The 21808-nt window shown below is 42.3% G+C and overlaps 1 protein-coding gene and 1 long non-coding RNA gene across 2 annotated transcripts; one reads left to right on the top strand and one right to left on the bottom strand.

The window, feature by feature from the left end:
• The first annotated feature begins 313 nt into the window (after positions 1 to 313).
• Positions 314 to 21087, top strand: LOC122106971 (myosin regulatory light chain interacting protein). Its single transcript, XM_042678513.1, has 7 exons — positions 314 to 600; positions 1780 to 1970; positions 13632 to 13817; positions 14991 to 15188; positions 16735 to 16899; positions 17990 to 18410; positions 19516 to 21087. Exons 1-7 carry the CDS (start codon positions 514 to 516, stop codon positions 19603 to 19605), a joined length of 1338 nt encoding a protein of 445 aa, XP_042534447.1. The 5' UTR covers positions 314 to 513; the 3' UTR covers positions 19606 to 21087.
• LOC122106972 lies at positions 11293 to 20376 on the bottom strand. Its single transcript, XR_006147273.1, has 3 exons — positions 20296 to 20376; positions 12420 to 12428; positions 11293 to 11304 (listed from the first exon to the last, which is right to left on the bottom strand). It is a non-coding gene; the product is annotated as an uncharacterized LOC122106972 (long non-coding RNA).
• Positions 21088 to 21808: the final 721 nt, after the last annotated feature.

Below are 21808 nucleotides of genomic sequence, written 5' to 3' on the forward strand. Positions count from 1 at the left end.
TGGCCCCAGCCCCGGGTGATCTTTGATCATTTGCTGAGAGCAGCGTCGCCCAGCGGGCAGAGGCGGCCGGGCGCGTTCCCGGCCTCTCTCCTTCCGCAGCTCGCGGCGCCCACAAGCTGCCACCTCCCCAGGCGGCCTGGGTAACTCAGCCGGCACTGGAAGGCCGGCCCGCGGTCCAGCGGACCCTCTTATTGGCTGACTGGACGAAGGAGGAGGGGCATGGAGGCCGTGATTGGCTGGGGCTCCAGTCGGAGAAGGCGGGGCCTCTATATCAGAAGAGCGCCGGCCGCGGCGCAGGCAGTTGAGCTGCAGGAGTGCGGCCCCGCGACGGAGCCCCGGGGAACCGAGCGGGCAGGAAGGCGGGTGGCCGGGGACAACCGAGCAGGGGGGCGATCTTGCAAGGGCTTGCACCTTCCGAGGGCTGGGGCTGGGTTCGAGCGGCGGCCAGGCGACTGCCCCGCGTACACCAAAGAGGAGGTGGCGGTGGCGCCAGCGGCCGCGGCGGCCCCAGCCATGCTGTGCTATGTGACGAGGCCGGACGCGGTGCTGATGGAGGTGGAGGTGGAGGCGAAAGCCAACGGCGAGGACTGTCTCAACCAGGTGAGGGCGACAGCCCGAAGTGGGGATGGGGGTGGGGGCTCCCGGCCGGGCCTCGGGAGGCCGAGCCACGCCGCGGCGGCGGCGGCCGGGGAAGCGCGCTCCGGAGGCGCCGGGCTCGCACCCCCTCCTCCCCGCGGGCGGGCGGGGCGCACGCGGCGGCCCCCTCCCTCCCGGCGCGCCGGGCGTGCGCGGGGGGTCCCCCGGCGCGGGGAGGGGGTGCGGGTGGGGAGGGGCCGCAGGTACACTCAAGAAGTCACCGCGTTGTGTCCCCCCTCACCTGGCACTTTCCCCGGGAAGGCTGCGCAGCACACCTGCCGCAGGTGTGTGTGTGCGGCACCTTGGCGGGGGGGGGGGGGGTCTCCACGAGTCCTGGCAGCGTCACCCCTGTCCCAAGATGGGGTGGCACGAGGCGCTGTCGGGTGGCGAAGCTGGTTGGCACAGCCGCTGGGCCCCTGATGGCCAACTGCTTCTCTGGGCTGATTTCTTCAGGGGGCCGACGAGGGTCTCGTCGTCGTCAGTCTGGGCCCGTCTGATGCCGTTTGGGGGCTTTTAAGCATGCATTTTCTTAGGTGGGTTGGGGTGGGGGGTGAAGAAGGGCTGCAAACAGGTCGTGGCTAGTTGATGTGGCGTGGCTGATGATGGCAGGCGGCTGCAGATCTGATGGATGGCAGTGAAACGCGGTGCCGTCAGGTCCCCCGCACCTGAGAGGCTGGGAGAGAAAGAAGAGCCTGCTTCGCAGAGCTGAGCCCACACTTGTGGCGTGTACCCTCTCTCTCTGCGCGCCGGCGTTGGGAATGCAGGTGGTTAAAAAAAAAAATGTCCAGATAAACAAGCTGCCAGATCAGCTGTGCAGATGGTGCTGGTACAGGGAATCCCAGAGATTGCACGAGGAGGAAAATGCCCTGTTAGATTTACCCATCCTTAGCGTGTGTGTGTGTGTGTGTGTGTGTGTGTGTGTGTGTGTTCTTTGTCCTGGATATTCAAGGAAGACCAGCCCCTCGGACTAGAGCGAGGTTTTAGCATCCCTAGAGCCTTAGAACTTTCTTTTCCCACTTTCCAGCGGGAATTTTAACACCCATGGAACTTTATGAAAAGTAGGCTCAGCTGGAGCCCTTGGTTTGTTTGCTGTGACTGCCTGGACTATTTGCTCACCCCCGTGGGCCTTCCTTTTTGTTTTAGGTGTGCCGGAGATTGGGAATCATAGAAGTCGATTATTTTGGACTGCAGTTTACGGGTAGCAAGGGTGAAAGTTTATGGCTGAATCTGAGAAACCGGATCTCCCAGCAGATGGATGGGTTGGCACCTTACCGGCTTAAACTGAGAGTCAAGTTCTTTGTGGAGCCTCATCTCATCTTACAGGAGCAGACGAGGTAAAGTGAGGCCAAAAACAAAATCAATGTCAAATACACCTTTGATTCCATGTACTAGGGACATGGCATACTCGGAAAGATGTCCTCAAGTCAGTGCGCGCTCATGCATAGGAAGTTCCCTCAAAACTCAAATCTGCTTTTCATAGCACAGATCATTTGTTGAAGGAGCTACATAATTGGCCTGGGTGTGTTTTCCCACTGTACTTTTGGTTTTTCTTGTCTTTACAAACTTAGTGGGAGAGCAGGGCTGGAATTTTTTACAAAAAAAAAAAAGAAAGAAAGAAAACCAGAAACTGCTTTCTGATGGTAGCATCCAATGCCCGATAGTAACCTCGCCTGAGCAGTGTTACTACAGGTCACTGGAGACTGTTTTAACCGAATGCAGGAAACAGTTCCTCTTGGGTTACTTAAACTTGGTCAACTTCTTCTGCCTAGTGTCAGATTACAATGTGTAGTCCAGAGCTCTGTCTGGCTTCCTGCAGAATTCTAAAATGTTTTTAAGTTTGGTAAAAGGATTCTTTAAAGGCCACTGCAACTCAACTTCACCCCACAGACATATTATTACACATGATAGTTGACTTTTAGATCTTTTTCTCTCCATTGTTAAAACAGAACACCAGCAGTGGTAGACACCTGAAGCATTTGGTCGCCTTTTACAAACAAAAAAATGTGTCCTCCTCCTCCTAGGCAGTTTATAATACATTTCTTAAGGACAGACACAATTTAGCAGTGTTTATTGCTGAAATGCAAAGACTTAAATCTCACAGTGGCATGTCGAAGATGAAAAAAAAAGAAAATGATTACTTTTTACAAACAGAGCAAACTTTGGATCTAAGCACTGATGTTTCTCATAATCCTTTGGCTTGGAAGTGTGCCATATATATAAAAATGTGATTCTGAAAGTTTTGGATAATGACCAGTGAGCAGTATTCTGTAAGAGCTTTTAACATGTCTGTTTACCAAGGAACAGATAGAAATGTATTTTTAGATGCACATTTGCCTTGCTGTGGACTTTAAAGGTTGAGGAAAATGTTTACTTTATGAAGGAAATTGACATCTTGGAAATATGCAAAATAATTCAAGTAATATCATACTTAGGGATGTTTCAGCTGTCTTTATTAATCGTAGTAAGCTTTTTTAATTTTTTTCCCCTTAAAGCTGATTTGTAATAGCTTCTTCTTTGCACTCCACTGTCATAACTTGCATTCAAGTAAAAGGAAAAAAGAGTCACACAATATTCGGCTTTTCACTGTGTAGTCATATTATAATTTTATAGTTCAGAATTTCTAGATGCAGACCAATCTGGATGACATAGTTCATTTGTTAAATCTGCAGAAACTTGGAAGGACAAGTACTTAATCTTAATGATGGAAGTGGTAATAGCATCATACATTCGTACCACCAGTGCATTCATACTTTATAATCAACTACAGCATGGTGTTTACCTGTGCTCTTCTGTAATTAGGACAATAATTATCAGTTCCATTTTATTCATGTAAGGAAGTGGTATTTTATGAATTAAAACTTTAATCATATTTCCCATTTTGGTTTTTTGTTTATTGATTCAATTGACTTTCACTCTTGAGATTCATAGCATTCAAAACTATACCTGCCTAGTTTCAACTAAGTGTTTTTAATTCCATTTTGAAATCTTATTGAAAAGTTAGTGTGGCCTAAACCTCTGGAATACTTTTATCCTGTTGGTGAATTTTACTTGTGAGGTTGGTCGTAAAACACAATTTTAAGAAAATGCCATCTAAGATCAATACAGCATTTCTGCTTGATGTATTTTTATTGTTTGTGCTATTGGTGGTACTGAGGTTTGAACTCAGGGATTAGTGCTTTCTAAGTAAGTGCTCTACCATTTGAGCCATATATCCAGTCCTTTTTGCTTTATTTTTCAGATAGGGTCTTATACTTTTTGTCCTGCGCCTGTTTTATACCTCAATCCTCCAACCCACACTTCCCTATAACTGGGATTACAGGTCTGAACTACCATCCCAAGCCAACTTGCTTGTAGAGATGCAAGTTTCACTGTACCTGGGTTGGTCTTGAACTATAGTCCTCTTTGTCTCCAGGTGTGAGCTACCTTGTATTGCCATAATATTCTTGATAGTGCAAATTGTAATTAGAGTCTGTACCTTTTAATTAAGATAACGTAAGTTGTGTTTGGTACAGTTTACAGTTAACATTGTTTTTATATGCATGATATCATGGCACAAAAACACTTTTTTTGCTTTAATGTGTTAGTACAATAAAGCTTGTTAGTAAACTTTTTGATGTTCCATTATTATAAAATGTTTATATAACATGCTGTGAATAGACAATAAATCTGTTTATATGTAGCAAGTCAGTGCATCTTTGATAATCTAGTTAGAGGAGGTGCTTTTTTGTTTTTTGCTTAGTCTAATCATGAGGGTACATTTAGTGCATGTACCTGGACAGCTATTAAACAAGACTGAAGGGCTGGGAAGGTGGCTCAGTGGTAGAGTGCTTGCCTTGCACGCATGAGGCCCTGGGTTCGATTCCTCAGCACCACATTAGCAGAAAAAACTGGAAGTGGTGTTGTGGCTCAAGTGGTAGAGGGACAGTGCTGAGGCCCAGAATTCAGTCCCCACGATTGACAAAAAAATATACTGAAATGTCTGGGCAGACTTGTCTTCTGTGTACCATTAAGGATCCTGCTTACAGTAGAGCTAGGCTAATGAGGGATCAGTTAACATCCTAGTCACATTAGATTAGAGAAGTCACTGAGAATGGCCAGAAGGAAGGCCTACTTACTTTTGGAGAGCCCTGAAATCTAGGCAGGAGCCCTGTATTCTAGGCGTAGCTGTGCCACCAACTCCCAACCATCCCTGCTTTTTAGCCTGTGCCTAGCCCTGCATACTGACAGTTCAAGGTCTAGCACTAGCTTTCCTTACTTCTTTGTTTCTGCTTTGTCTCCATATGATTTTTCCTATGTATATGTCTCTGCAGACAGTGAAAATGTAAGCTGAACATCAGCTTACATTGTTAAGTGGGGTTCATTTGGTCTCTGATTTGGTCTGATTTTTAGATTTGGTTGCCCTAAACCCCAATTGTTAGTTTTGCTCTTGAGTGGAGACCTCCAGAAGGCACTTCTGGAGGATGTTTGCCATGCTGATATGTAAAGTGAAGCAAATCCATGTATTCCAGAAGTAGAGGTGAAATATCACCATCTTAGGAGTCCAGTTATTCAAGCCATCCCTGAGTCTTGCTAACATTTTCTAAAGCAGGCCTGAGAGAAGTGGATATACGGTTCATCTTCAGTGGTAATTATACCATCCGCTGCTAGGTAGGTCTGTGTTCTCTTGACTTGGCTACATTTTGCTAGAGCTCTGTGGTCTATGCTAAGGAATCTGTTTATTTAAGATTCACCTATATTTTGAACTTTTTTTCCTATTTTTAATTTACTCTTTTTATCTATGAATGGTTGTGTGTATTCTTTTTAATCTACAAATAATTTTTATGTGTACAATGCATATTGATCAGTGTCAACCTTTCCATCATCCCCCCTTCCCCCTTCCACCTACCCTTTCTCTGGGCCCATCTATTTCTTCTTTCCCCAGTCCCATCAAGTTTTCTTCTTCCCAGGAAACAACTCTTATACAAAGAGTCCATGAGTCCTGAACTGTGTTCAGAGAGTGCTATAATCTTAGCATTAAATTTCATCCTTTCAGCCTTGCTGACAGCTCAGACACCACCCTTTCAAAAATCTTCCCTAGTCCCACCCAGGAGACTAAGCTCTTCGAAGACATTCAGTGCCTCTTTTCTCCTTTACAACATTAAAGAGCTTCTAACTGCACACTTCTGTGATGTCACCGTTGAATCTAAATTCCATTCAAATTGGTCGGCATGATATCTCCGGTCTAGCAATGGCCGATTGCATAAAAAGTTACTGAGTCAATGAATTAACAACTTAGAAATAAAAATGGGTTCATAGACATTGATATACATTTTCCTATAGAAATTGAAATCGTTTTTTTTTTTCCAGTTTGCAGCTATAAACTGAAAAGTTCAAAAGAAAATTAAAGAATCTCTTTAGTAATTCTTTTCTGATTAAAATTTGTACAGGCTGGGCGCTGGTGGCTCACACCTATAATCCTAGCTACTCAGGAGGCTGAGAGCTGAGGATCGTGGTTCAAAGCCAGCCCAGGCAGGAAAAGCTGTGAAACCCTTATCCCCAGTAAACCACCAGAAAACCGGAAGTGGCGCTGTGGCTCAAGTGGTAGAGCGCTAGCCTTTAGCTGAAGAGCTGAGGGGTAGTGCTCAGACCCAGAGTTTAAGCCCCATGACCGACCAAAAATAAATAAATAATAAAAAATAAAACTTGTTCAGTCCTTGACATTTTTTAAATCATTTCTTTGCCTTCCTCCATGCCTCCCACACCCTGTATTTATTATGACTGTTAGGTCTTACCTAAAATGAACTGCCATTCCTTAGAACTACTTACGATGTTCCCACAGTTTTTCAACAACAGTATCACTTTATCTAACTTTAGCTAGATTATAGTTCTGAGTACTAATTAACTCAGTTTTTTCCCCTGTCTTCCAATAAAAGTCACATAGGCATGTAGAAATCTAGGAAAGATTTCATTGTTTACAACTCACAGAGCAAATGCCACCTGCAAACTCCAGCTAGGTATGATATGGTCATTTCAAGCTAATTCAAAGTTGAATCATAAGGGTGCTAGCCAGGCCTTGTAAGTCATATCTGAAATGTCTTAACTTGGTCAGTGTTGGTAATATACCCTTACATAATACACCCTTAAAGACTCTAGGTGATTAAGTTGTATAAGGTGCTTTTGTAGCAATATGTCAGTCATGAAGTTGTCTTTTATGGTCTTCAGACCAACTGCAGGCCCATGAGTGAAATGACACTGTGTTGTTGTTTAGTTTGTGTGTTTGCAAATACATACGTGTGCACATGCCAGTACTAGGGGTTGATTTTGTTTTTTGTTTTTTTCTTTGCATGCTCAAATGCAAAATAGACTCTGGGACAGTAAAAAGATAAATGTAAAGTAAAAAGGTAGATGTGTTGTTATTTCCAAATAAATTATTCATTGGATTTTTGAGTTCCAGTTTACTATGTGTTCTTTTTTGCTAAGACTATACAATGTGTTATTACATGTGTGTCTGTTGTAGCCAGGGAACTCTCATCTAGACATCTTCAGTGTCTTTGAATTTCTACCATTTATATATTATTCTGAAGTATTCAAACTTTTTTTTAATGGCATGTTACATAAAATCTACTTGATGGGCAATGGTGGTTCACTTCTGTAATCTCATCTACTTAGGAGGTGGAGGCTGAGATCTGAACAATCTCAGTTTGAAGCCAGCCCAAAGAGAAAAGTCTGCAAGACTTTAATCAATGAAAAGCTGAACTTCTGGAAGGGTTACTCAAGTGGTAATGCACCAGCCAAGCTGGTGCAAACCTTGGTACCAACATAAATAAACAGAATGAGTGGATGGATGAGTGAATCTAATTGTTTAGCAAGTACTTAAAGTCAGATTCAGCAACTGTGGAGGAAATACACTAGATATATTTTTCCTTTTTGTACCTGCCCACAGCCTGGTCTCAGTCCTCCTCCATACCAGCAGCCAGACTTAGCACATAACTCTTGAGTTGAAGGCAACTAAAGAAATGATCAGAAAGTGGATATGTTAAATTGGGACAAAGGTAAAACTACTTAAAGATAATTTTTTTAATGAAAATTGCTGAGTCAGCCCTGTGTTGTAGAAGAAATGCATCAGTAGCACTGCTGACTGCTATAGATTGTGGGGAAAGAGATAATGCATATAGTCCCAGCACTGTCTGCCTTGTCAGACGCCTTCGGCTGTAGATAACCACACTTTTTAGAAGAGCACGTTAGGCTTTCAAGTGATAGTGTTGCTCTTCTATTATCGCTTATAATGACTTTGTTGAAGTTGGGGAGTTTCCCCTGTGGGCACCTTTCATATCTTCTGACTGCTCTAGGGCCCAAGAAGGAGCACATTTTAACAGCAATTCCAATTTTGTATTTGGGGCTTTGAGAAGAATCTCCAAGAACCTGAATATAGAGAACTGACTTGGTAGTTATTTGGCTATGATGGGTTTCTCAGTTGCACACTTATCCATTTATTGTCCCTTTACCCAGTCATCATTCTCTATCGTGTTTATGCAGTTAAATGTCATGTGTCAGTATATTTCCTACTAAATAACTTCCCTGTGTCTATCACTAACTAGAACTCAGTGTTTGCATTCAGTTTTTTTCTTTGTTGTCAAATTTACATGTAATGAAATGTATAAGGGGGCTGGGAAGGTGGCTCAATGGTAGAGCGCTTGCCTTGCATGTTTGAGGCCCTGGGTTCGATTCCTCAGCACCACATAAGCAAAAAGAAAAAAGCTGGAAGTGGCGCTGTGGCTCAAGTAGAGCTCTAGCCTTGAGCTGAAGAGCTGAGGGACAGTGTCCAGGCCCAGAGTTCAGGCCCCACGACTGGACCCCCCCCCCAAAAAAAAAATGTGTAAGTGCTAATCATACCATTTAATGAGTTTTGACACATGAACGTGCTTGTTTAAACAAAATCTCAATCAATATTTAGGACAGTATGCTATTATTCCAGAAAGTTCCCTCATGTCCTTCTGTATCAGTCCCCACCCTTCTTGCCAACCTCTGCCTACTCAATCCAAGACTACCAGGTTCTGTTTTATTACCATAGATTACTTATGTCTGCTCAACTTTATATGGATGAAATCATGCAGTGGTAGGTATTCTTGGGTCAGTCTGTCTTTTGTTCATTAGAGATTTGTTTCCCATCTCTCTCTCCTGATATATATATATATATACATACATACATATACATATTAATGGATTGTCCTTTTAGAGGAGAAGAAGAGTGAAGGTTGAACTCAGGGCCTTGCACATGCTAGGTAAATAAGCAATCTGGCTGAGCTGACATCACTAGTTAGATAGTATTCCTCTGTGTGAATATACTACTGTTTGTTGATCCATAGGCCTATTGATGAACACCTGTTTCCCATGAATAAAGCTGCTATGAACATTCTAGTATAAGTTGTTGTGGGGTTTTTTTAGACATGTGTTTTCATTTCTCTTAGGGAAAAAAAAATGCCCAAGAATAGAATTGCTGGGTCTTAAAGAGTAGGTAATTGTTTAGTTTCATAAGTAACTGCTAGAACTTTTCCCAAAGCAATTGTACTGTTGTATATTTGCACAGAACATAGGGAAATCCAGGCCTCCACATCCCGGCCAGGCTTCTGGGAAATAATACAGCGGTAGGGTGCTGTGGTTTTAATTTGTGTTTCTCTGATGATTAATAATGATAATGATTTTTCATGTTCTTACTGGCCTTGCATAGGCCTTTTTGTGAGGTATTTTTTTCAAGTCATTTTCCCATTTTCATTGTTTGCCTTGTTCAAAAATACTAAGCTGCACAGATTCTTTATGTCTCCTAGATACCAGTCCTTTGTGAGACATAAGTTTTATAAATATATATCCTCCCATGTTTCCCTGTTTTCCTGGTTCCTTTTGGTGAGGAGGAGGGGTTTTGTGTGTGTGTGTGTGTGTGTGAAGTCTAATTTTTCTATCTTGGTGGGTTTTGCTGTGTCCTGAGAAACCTTTGTTAGCACACTCTTCCCCTCCCCCCAGTGAAGAAGACAGCCTCATGTTTTGTTCCTAAGCCCTATGGTTTCAGCTGTAGCGTGCAGGCCTGAGCTCCATCTTGAACGGATTTTCTGATTTATTGGAATGTTAAGGTATAAAGCAAAACCTCTCATGGCAATTCTGTTTTGATTTGATCGTTTTAAAATATAACTTGGCAGTCTATGTTTGGATTAAAATAAACTGATGTGGTGAAGTGACTCACTGAATGGAGGCGTGTGAGGCTCCATCAAAGTGGGACCTGACTGAGTGAAGAGACAGGCCAGGCATTACTCCCCTGGGCTGAGGCTGTGGCTCTAGCAGGGGTCAGTCTTGCCTTTGAGGGATAAAGGCACTTTAGCTATTAGCAATTGAGAGCTTTTGAGAATAACTACTTAACCATTTTAGAGATGTTAGCTTAGTCACTTAAGTTTTGAGTATAATGGTGAATTTGTCTACAGTCATTGTACTGTGTCTTGAGAAGCTCTTCGCTCATAAGCCAAGTGGAGGGAGCTAACCTAGAGTCTCCATAGAGCACATGAGCAATTCCCAGGGTTTGTTGGAAGTTCTGCTGTGGGTTTGAATGCCTACTTTCTGAGAGAAGCCAGTGTTGAAAGGTGAGATCTCCCATCACAACTCTTTTAACAGTAAATAATTGAACATCGTGTCTTAACACTATAAAAAGTGATTCATTTGGTTTAAAAAGAAGTTTGAAGTCCTTTGAAACAAAAAACATGTTTTAAATGTGATTCTTCTGTTAGTTAAAGGCCAAGTGCCAGTGGCTCATGCCTACAATCCTCGCTACTCAGGAGGCTGAGATCTGAGGATCGCAGTTCAAAGCCAGGAAAGTCTGTGAGTCTCTTATTTCCAGTTAACCATCCGAAAACCAGAAGTGGTGCTGTGGCTCATGTGGTAGAGCTCTAGCCTTGAGCCGAAGAGCTCAGGGACAGTGCCCAAGCCCAGAGTTCAAACCCCATGACTGACCAAAACAAAACAAAACAAAAAAAACCCAAAGCCTATATTCACCTCATGTTTTCAGTCTTCCATATTGCTATGGTAAGTATGAGTTCATGTATACTCATGATACCAGGCCATGAGTTAGCTAAAAGATTCTACCTTGAGCCTCAAAGTATGTTCTATATATTGAAAATACTCATTTCCTTAATAACTGGATAAAATACAACCTCATAAATGTCTAGAAGATAGTTTGAGCTGCTATCCGTAGGACATACTCAGAGACATTTGCTTAAGACAAAGAAAACAGTTGTTTTCAAAGCTTTTCTTTCTGTTTGTGATTTCAGGATGCATTATATACTGAACTAGACAGGTCATCCACCTCTGATCTCTAGTTAAAAATTCACTCCAGGCACCATTTTGACCACATCTGCTTGTTTTAATATTACTAGTAACCTTTTGCCCATTTCACAAAAGTGAAAAAGGTAAGGGCAACAGGAAGAGAGATGGTTACAGGCCAGGCGGTTAGAAAAGAAAACAACAGCAGCAAACTTCAAACTCCTTCCAAATCGGAGCCCTCATTGGAGTCTTTATGGGGCATACTTCTCCCAGTTCCCTCCTGGGAATGAAGTCCACTGATAACTTCCTGGCTGGTGACCTTGGCTGTCACTACTCCTCTGGGCCCCCATACTCCCTCCCTCTCTCTTTCATCTTCTCCTTCTCCCTCTCTCTACTCCTGACACCTAGGAGCCAATTAGTGGCTGGAGTTATTTTGACAGGATATGTTCCTTGTTGACTTGGAATGAAAAGGTGACATTATAGACTTGAAACTGAAAGCCACAGGAAGGGCCATCGGAAAGTTTATGTCAACAGTAAGAAGGAAAGTTCACATGTGTGTCCAGCTCTGTTTGCTGTGTGTAGAGGGGACCACTCACCAGCAGCCCCAGCACCACCGCCATTCTTCCAGTTCTGACCCACACACATTGCTGCAGCCGCCTGACACCTGCTTGTATTCCATTACTGCTTCTTTGCTTTTGAGTGTGGCAGCTGTGTCTCCACAAGTAGGCATGGAGAGTTTGGAGAAAGGAATGGAATTGATTTTGAAACTTTGGCAGGCCGTACTTAGTATTTAGTAAAGCAGGAAATTGTTTCTAGCCTTATACTAGGGAGAAAAAGTCAAAAGAGACCTTTACATGTTAACAGTAATTAAATTGAGAAGACTTGGTTAATGGCAGTAATCCTAAACTCTTTTGGCACATAATTTCCTATTGAACAGAAGCGTAGATTCAGAATTTAGTTTCCTGAAAACATACCACTTCACCCATCCTACCCTATCCTGATAAGCAGAGACACAGTACCAAGATATAAAGTTAACTGAATACACCCTTTAGGCCTAAAGCCATGTTTTTTGAAGAGAATGTTAGACCTGTGTCCTAAGTTAGCTGTTTTAAACACTCATTATTTTTGTGGCAATTTCTTTGCCCACTCCCTCCCCCCCACACACACACACCCAGACTCCTTTCTCAGTTTAGCAATATGACAGAAATACTTCACAGAGTAGCAAATGCTTGGATTAATTAAAAAAAATAGCTATCCTCTTTATGCTATTCTGTGATTTCTGTAGAGGGTTTGAATAAGGAAAAAACTGCAGTATTTGGGAGAATTGAATAATTTTATTATGATTTGAAATATTCCTCATTATTGAAGGCACGAAAGATGGCATTTGAGTGTGTCTTAGCTAAGGAAGAAGAAATGAATGTCTGTTAGCCTCACATTTTGCAGCACTCAGGGGAGCTTTCCTTGTGTTTATAAACTCATTTTCTCTGCATTTCTTCTTACACTTCCGTTACCTGACATGTCACCAGGTATAGTGTGTAAGTGAAGGCAGTGCTGAGGGCTGGAGTCACGGCACCACTCTTGGTCTGAGCAGGGCGCTTAGCATTATCTAATAATAGGAGCATTAACATTTATTAATAGGAGGAAGATTGTGGCATTTAAGCACATGTCATAAGCTATTCCAGATCATCAATAGAAGGCTGAAGCTTCACATTTTCCAGAAACAAATTTTATTTTCATTTTTGGGGAAGCATTATTTTTTTCTCTTCTTGAGGATTTTTTTACATTTTAGTATCAGTTAATTGTACAAGGGCATTTTAACATGTTCATATATGCATATACTTTAATTAGATTCACTCACTAACACTCTGCTTCATTTCCCTGCCAATAAATCTTATAACCCAGACAACCTTTTGTATTGAGGTATGTAGGTACACTCTTCACAATTTTGAGCAATTTTGGACAATGTCTGAATTTCCCCAGGTGTTTCTAAGTATGCTACTCTTTCTTAGTAAGTACAGAATGTAACTTTGTACATAATTAGGACAGGCTGAAACTAAAGTTGGAATCTAGAAAACTCCAGCTACCTGGAGTTTGATGCACATTTTTGGGAGTTCTCAGATGTTAGAAGCAGCTACAGATCAGCTAATGTGCAATAACTAAACAGAACCAGCAGAGGAAATAATGCATCAGATACTGTAATACAGGAACAGAGGGTTTATATGTAACATAGGCTCAAAGGAGAAGACGGGAGGAAAGGCCGCCAGGACAGAGGAAGTAGCAAGGCCAGATTTTCTAAGGAGAAGACTTGTCCTTTTCTGGGGCATTGGCTAGATAGCATGCAGGAGGTGTAGCTGAAGAGCTGGATGGAGCCAGAGGGTGGAGGTACCTGGGCTTCACACTGCCATCCCCCCTCCTCAGCAGGCACTGGGGACCCTTTGAAGGGTTTAAGACGAGCAGAACAAAAATAGAACATGTATATATATAAATATATGTACATATGTATATGTAGAGAGAGACACTTTTAAAATTCTTTTCTTAAAGGATAGTATTCAATTGTGAAATTGCTATGCAAATTTGTTTTGTTAATATGTTTGTTGCAGTGGACCCCAGCTTACACACTAGGCAAGCTCTCTACCGCTGAGCCATTCCCAGCCCAGCAGGCTGAGTTTGATGCCCAGTTCCCTGACTAACCTCATTCTCACCTTGCTTTGCAGGCATATCTTTTTCTTGCACATCAAGGAGTCCCTTTTGGCAGGCCACCTCCAATGTTCTCCAGAGCAGGCAGTGGAGCTCAGTGCTCTTCTGGCCCAGACCAAATTTGGAGACTACAATCAGAACACAGCCAAGTACAACTATGAGGAGCTGTGTGCAAAGGAGCTCTCCAATGCTGCCTTGAACAGGTGAGGCTGCTTAAGGCTTCTCTGTGTGTGTGTGTGTGTGTGTGTGTGTGTAATTGATAAATTATAATTTATAATTACCCAATTTAACCAGTTGTTTTCAAAAGTCCTGTTATCGTTTGAGAAACTTACAGTCCATACAAATATTTGTCCTTATATGAAATGCTATATATGACGAGAACATTTTTAACTCTGACATTTAAAAATGCAAATCTCCTTCATCTTTTTCTTCATTTCAGCAAGAGTTAGATCAAGAGACCTAACACAGGCCTCTTACTGATTCTAGCATAACAAATGACCTCCCCCCCCCAAAAAAAAAAAAAAAAACTCTGCAGCTTCAAACAACAGGAATTACCTCTGTGACTGAGAATATGTGGGTTGAGAGTATCAGGGCTTTGCTAGTCTGCCTATTCAAGACCTCTCAGGAGGCTGCAGTCAAACTGCTGAAATTAAGTCTCTTCTGGAAGCCTGACTGAGGGAGGACCCTACTTCCAAGAAGACTCCTATGGTTTGTCAGCTGGCCTTCTCCCTTGCCACTAACCTCAGGGCTATTCCATGATGCGGTAGCATGAGTGATCCAGCTGAGCAAGAGACAACAGCCAGGAGGGAAACCAGAGTCTTTGGGAATTTAACCTCAGCAGTGAGTCATCTCTCATGACTTGTACTATGTTTTCTTCATTAGAAGCGAACTAGATGCTCACACTTAAGGAATAGAACATACACAAGGACGTGTAATTACCAGGAGGTACGACTGTCAAGGATCACACCAGCGATGCTCTACCACAGTAGAGGAAATCCTTCCTTTGTTTTCTTTACTTAGAAATGATCTGATCAATCCTTCCTATGCTAGATGATGATGAAGCATAAGTTTGTATAGCTAAATGAATGTGTTTGGAATTCCAACATTTTTGTTGTGATTATATTTAAATTTTTTCCCATAATTATTTCATCACCAAGCATCTAGCATCCCCCCAAGGGTTCTCTGCTGAATCTTTGAGAGTCAAGATCTTGAACAGTCTTATAAATATTTTATAGTAAGTTTGCTAAATAAAAGAAACAGCAAAACTATGTTTTATGATTCATGTGACAGTCTCACTGTAATTGACTAGTGAGTAATCTTTCAAGAGTGTATGAATTGATCTCTCTATCACTTCCTACTCGTTGGGTGTCCCGCAGCATTATTGCGAAGCATAAGGAGTTGGAGGGAACCAGCCAGGCTTCGGCAGAATACCAAGTCCTGCAGATTGTGTCAGCAATGGAAAACTATGGCATCGAGTGGCACGCCGTGAGGGACAGCGAAGGGCAGAGACTCCTCATTGGAGTTGGACCTGAAGGAATCTCAATTTGTAAAGATGACTTTAGCCCAATTAATAGGTAACCCAAACCTTAAGTATTCTTTTTTTTTTAAGTATATTTTTTTTGTTGTATAGATACTATAGAGAGGGGTTACAATTACATGAGTAAGGTAATAAGTACATTTCCTAAGTACATAAAGCATTGTTACTCCCTCCTTTTTTTTCCCCCTACCATCCCTTCCCTCACCACCTCCTCAACTCGTCCCTCCTCCCCCCCTACCAAGTTATAAAGTTCATTTTCAACTTAGTGTCTTGTACATATCATTGTTACAATGGGTCAGCCTGTATCCTTGTTAAAGAATACCTTAAGTATTCTTAAACCTGAACATATGTGTACATCTGTAACTCTCATCATGAAAATAGGAAATGGGCCATGCCTATAATCTTAGCTACTTAGGAGGCTGAGATCTGAGGATTGTAGTTCAAAGCCAGCCCAGGCAGGAAAGTATACAAGACTCTTATTCCCAATTAACCACTAGAAAATTGGAAGTGGTGCTATGTCTCAAGGTAGCAAAGTGCTAACTTTGAGTGAAAAAGCTCAGGGACAGTATTCAGGCCCTAAGTTCAAGCCCCACAATCAACCAAAGCAAAAAAAAGAAAAGAAAAGAAAAGGAGGAAAGAAAAAAGGTACAGGAATTTACTAAACAGACATTTCTTGGGAATGAAATGTTCCATTTTGGTAGTCACATTAACTTCAATTAGGCCTTAATCACATTCAATTATTTTAAAATTAAAATTATTCTTTTATTTGCCACTAAGTCTATGGAAGAATTAGTATTTTTCAAATAAATGTTCACTTAATAAAAATCTCATTTTTAGTGAGCTGGTGGCTCAGACCTATAAAACACTTCTCTTAAAACTCTTAAGTTGGGCTGAGCACTGGTGGCTCATGCCTGTAATCCTAACTACTCAGGAGGCTGAGATCTGAGGATCACAGTTCAAAGCCAGCCAGAGCAAGAAAGTCAGTGAAACTCTTCTCTCCAATTAACCACCAGAAAACCAGAAGTGGCTCTGTGGCTCAAGTGGTAAGTGTTAGCCTTGAGCTGAAGAGCTCAGGGACAGTTCCCAGGCCCAGAGTTCAAGCCCCACAACCAACAACAACAACAAAAAAAACACCTGGCACTGGTGGCTCACATCTGTAATCCTAGCTACTCAGGAGGCTGAGACCTAACAATCACAGTTTAAAGTCAGCCCTAGCAGACAAAAATGTGAGACTTCTATTTCCGGTTAATCAGCAAAAAGCTGGAAGTAGCTCAGGTGGTAGAGTTGCCATCCATGTCAAAACAAAAATGAGAGTATGAGACTCAGAGTTCAAGTCTCTGTATTGGTACACACATACACAAAATATCATTTTTTTTTTTACTAATATTCACTCATACACACACTATTTCTCTTCTGTTTAGTGTGCTAGAGTAACTAGTGGGGAGAGATTTAAGATAGCCCCAGAGGAAGTGTTTGGTTTTACTTCCAAGTTGTGGAGGAGTTGGGGAATGGTGTCTGCAAAGAAATGAACATGTTGTGATGATGCACCTTCTGAGCTTGTTCACCATTCTCCTGTCTTGTAGAATAGCTTATCCTGTGGTACAGATGGCCACCCAGTCAGGAAAGAACGTGTACTTAACTGTCACCAAGGAGTCTGGGAACAGCATCGTGCTTCTGTTTAAAATGATCAGCACCAGAGCGGCCAGTGGGCTGTACCGAGCGATCACCGAGACCCACGCTTTCTACAGGCATGTAGTGCTGGTGACCTGAGTGTCACAGCTGAGATTTCTAGGTGACCAGCAGATTTCTACTGGGTTTCTTCTATCACCATGTCAGAGAGAGAAGTATAGCCTTTGAGAAATTGGCTGCTTTTGAACATCTTGTCTCTTCCACAGCAAAGGAGTACTTATCAATGCAATCCTGTTTTCCTGTGGAAAGTTACCTGTACTGGAGTCGTGCTCACATTCTCCTAGTTCTCCTCGTTATCTCTCATCTCGTTTAGTTACACCTCAGCAGTCTTCCAGGATAGCCCCAGGGGCTGAGCCTGCTGTGCTACAGCTCTTCCCCTTCCCAGCAGAAGGGTAACACATCACTTTCCCTTGGGGAGAGAGCTTGGTCTTAAGTCCTTAGTGCATAAATAACTAAGATTTCCTAAAATCAATGCTCATACTCTCCTTCCAGAGAGTGCTTCTAATCTGAGTTGTTATTAGTCAGTATTTGGAAAATGAAAGCCAAGGAATGCAATTGATAGACATTGGTATTTTATACCAAAATACATTGTGGAGAAGAATGGAGAATTTGTAGGTATTTTTAACAGAAAAGCCAAAACCTCCAAGAAGGTTGTCCTTTTTCTTCCACAAGTTGCTTTCTTCGGCAAGCTCACAGCCTGGAAAAGGAGCTAGATGTTCCTTGTCTCCATATTTACCACTGCTTTATCAAAGGAGCTTTAGAGATCCTTGAGAAACGCAGAGGTGGAGTCCATAAGCTATCTGGCACACACAAAATGGAAAGACCTTACTCTCAGCCTAGGCATAGTATGTACACTTGTAATCTCAGCACTCAGGAGTTTGAGGCAGGAGGATCTCAGGTACCAGGCCAGCCTAGGGTATACAGCCAGACCTATCTTCAACATACACACACACACACACACACACACACACACACACACACACACACACACGCATATATATATATATATATATATATATATATATATATATATATATAGCTTGCTGACACTATTCTTTCTTATTAACAGTAAGTATCTCTGAAGGAGGTCTGAATTTCAGAGCTCCCCTGAAACTAGAATTAAAGCAGATACTGGATCTTTCCTTGCAGGTGTGACACAGTGACCAGTGCCGTCATGATGCAGTACAGTCGTGACTTGAAGGGCCACTTGGCATCTCTGTTTCTGAATGAAAACATTAACCTCGGCAAGAAGTACGTCTTTGATATTAGAAGAACGTCGAAGGAGGTTTATGACCATGCCAGGAGGGCTCTGTACAATGCCGGAGTTGTGGACCTCGTTTCAAGAAGCGACCAGAGCCCTCCCAACTCTCCTCTGAAGTCATCGGACAGCAGCATGAACTGCAGCAGCTGCGCCGGCCTCAGCTGCCAGCAGACCCGGGCGCTGCAGGAGAAGCTGCGCAAGCTGAAGGAAGCCATGCTGTGCATGGCGTGCTGTGAGGAAGAGATCAACTCCACCTTCTGCCCATGTGGCCACACTGTGTGCTGTGAAAGCTGTGCTGCCCAGCTGCAGGTGAGGGGTGTCCCCTGGCCAGTGCTGCTGAGTGCCAGCTGTGGCTCCCTGATACACAAAGAATGTCCACTGCCCATCAGGAAGTTCTTTGTATCTACTCACTTAAAGGACATTGTCCTTTGGAAGTATTTTGGATTAGTATACTATTTTCATGGGCACAGATTCTCTGAGTCATAGTCTTGTTTTTCTCAAGTTCTGCTTCATAAGGTGAAGTACAAATGGCTGAGCCTAGGGCTAGAATCCAGTCCAACCTCTTCCATGTCATGTTGCCTCTCATTTTCTGGCACCTAGAGGGAAGGTTTTTATTACCTGCCCCTGGGTGATTATTTACCTCATTTTGATATTAGTGCATAAAAGTAATTCATAGCTAGCATTCCTGTGTTCTCTTGTGTCTTACATTTTCTTTTGACAATCATTTTTTTTTATTTCATTTCTCGGAAGTGTCCGTTAAATGTCATTACAGTTAGAGTAAAATTAGCCCTAAATGTCACCTAGTCCATCAGAAGCTTCTAGTGTCATGCTACTTCGGGAGCTGGATAATGAGCTCCCAGATCTATGCTGAGTGTAAACCGTGCTTGCCTGTGCAAGACTTTTCCTGCCCATGTATTCTGACTCTCGTGCCAAATTTCTCTTCATGGTTGACAAAGGACACGTGTTCACTGAGAGGCCCCAGGAAAGTAGCTGTTGCCTGTGAGTAAGAGCAGAGTTGAACACTCTTATCGTGTGTGTGTGTGTTTGCCCTCTAGCTAATGCTGGCTCAAATCAGTCATCTGAGCCAGGGCCACAGTCTGGAGGGGTCTCCAGCATGTTGGCCTGTGGCATAATGATCTACTGTAGTAGTGGCAGGACCACAGTCAACACAGAAGAGTTCTGTAACTTTTTATTCACTGTGTTTTATTTAGAGTTTAACAAAAAACCTAGTCAATTTCAAGTATTCATGGTGAAGCCCTTTAAAATATAGTAAGTGTTCAAACCTGATATAAACCAAAGATCTCTACCTATTGAAAGCAGTAGAATAAGCAATGCAGCCGATGTCTAGGGTGAACACTGAGACCTGGGGTCTGTGAATGCACTCTAACTAAAGCTGCTGGTTCCTCTCTTGCAGTCCTGTCCAGTCTGCCGGTCTCCCGTTGAGCATGTCCAGCATGTCTACCTGCCAACCCACACCAGTCTTCTCAACCTGACTCTGATCTAACGGGTTCCGTGTGCACACTGGACATGCCATGCTTCCACGGATTACACTCTGAACAAACTTGGGGAGAAAAGCTCACTCCCACACCATCTGCCATGCAGCATTCAAAAGTAAAGAAAAACAAGAATATACCACTCCACAGCAAAAAAAACCACCAACACCACCTCCCCCTCATCCCACCCTTCCCAGGGACCAGGAAGAGTTCTGGGACATAAATACATTCCTTGAACTTTGGGTTTTTTTGTGATCAAGTGAAGGAATAGGTAAAATGTTTGTCAGTTAAGTGGCAAAGTAGCCAAAAAGTGGGGTACCTCTTAGGAAGTGATATTAAGTCTCCTTAATATATCCCGAGGTAAGTTTCCTACCTGCAGCAGATTTTGTAAGAATTAATTTTAAGAACTTAACTTGGGATTTTTGTTGTTGTTTCTGGTTGTGGTTCTTTTTGTTTTATATGATCATGGAATGCCAAACGTTTAACAGGACTTTTTTTTTCTCTTGAATAGTCATTGTTACAATGTCTTTTCTGCTTTTCTGACTTGTTCAAGAATGATTGGAACATAAGCAGATTTTTACCAAGCAAGCCTGTGACACTTAAAAGGTTACAACAGCTTTGCTAGATTGAAACCAGCCCGGCCAGGGGAGAGCAGGTAGCTCAGCGTGAGTGCTTTCCTCCTCCTGTATTCTGTCCTGCACCCTCTGCCCCATGCCTTTGTATTATAAAGTGCTAGTCATTTGGTTAAAAAGATTTCTGTGAGATAGTCAAGCACTCCGTGGGCTTTTGAGCTGATAGGATTCTTGAAGACTGAAGACAGAGAGCCTTTTCTGCAAGAAGGGAAAATTCAGCCCACTGAGAGATGGAGCCTTCTGCAATACACAAGGGAATCCACTCCCCCAGGCACTGACCCCAGCTTCATCCCTGGGTGTCGCCTTGCTTGAACAAACCTTTTACAGCCTTACAGGTTTCTAGATACTGTCTCCTTTTGTGTGTATGTGCTTTTTGTTTTGTTTTTAAGCAAATGCTTAAGTATTCTTTTGGTTGCCTCCTCTATATCTTTCAGAGAGGCTTCATTCTTTTTGTTTCAGTATTCTTAAATATGTTTTTCCACTCCCACTTGGGCATTTTGGAAACTGGTCAGCAAGTGGGTTTTCTAGGATTTGGGAAACCTAGATGACCTTTATTGGGTGCAATACTAGCTATGTTAATGCTAGAAACCTACACTGTCACTTTACTGAGAATTCTGAGTATACTTTTCATATTGCCTTAATGTAGCAGTAATGTGTTTATGCATTTGTTTCTTTGCACAGACATTTTGTCAGATATTAAAACTCTACTTTTTTATGGCACATATTAGCATATAAGCCTTTATTCCAAGAGGTATTTATTTTTTCACCTGTAAAAAAATAATGTTTCCACATAAAGAACTCTGTTATATCCTAGAGGACTTCTGTCTTTTATATTCAGAATAATAAAGACTTTAAAGCAAACGTGGGTGTTTGTATTGTCAAAGTTATTGTCACTTAAGCAAGTTTTGTTCAGTTGAGTGAGCAATAATATCAAGGCTGAATCTAATTTGGTCCTATGTGGAGATTTTTGAAATGTGTAGGTTAATTTATATCACTGAGATGCTTCACACTCCTGTGTGTTTAGGACTATTGGGTTAGAATGTAGATAAAGGTATGAGAGACAAGATGGAAAGTAGAAGTTAGCAGAATGACTAGAACAACTGGAAGGGAGTGATGGATTAGAAGTGCAACATTGGAAAGCCTAGCTGTTGCTATCCGTGTGATGCCTGTCCCAGCAGTCTCAAGCCATGGAATCCAGGATAAGATTTGTCCTCTTACAAATCTTCCAGCCTCCTATTACCAGGCCCTACCTACCTGCCCTCCATGTGCCTATCTGGTTTAGAAAATGCTTCACAGAAATGAAATAGAATATGTTGTATGGAATTGATGACTCTTAAGTTTTAAAAAAAATGAAGAAGTGAGGGCCTATATCTGTCCATCTTCCGTCAATTTCTAAAAATCAACCTACTTGTTCATTTGATGCATTTTTGTGGCACAAATACATTATTAAGCCCTGGAATTGTTTTTAAAATAGGAAAGAAAATGTAGAACTTTATTATATACCTAAGACATAGGGGTATTAGATGCCAGCCCTTGAAATGTAAGTCATTAGAACAGGAATGACTCAGATCCACATATTATA

Source organism: Dipodomys spectabilis, unplaced genomic scaffold (genome assembly GCF_019054845.1).
Source record: "Dipodomys spectabilis isolate Male_0828 unplaced genomic scaffold, ASM1905484v1 ptg000045l, whole genome shotgun sequence".
Lineage (NCBI taxonomy): Eukaryota > Metazoa > Chordata > Mammalia > Rodentia > Heteromyidae > Dipodomys > Dipodomys spectabilis.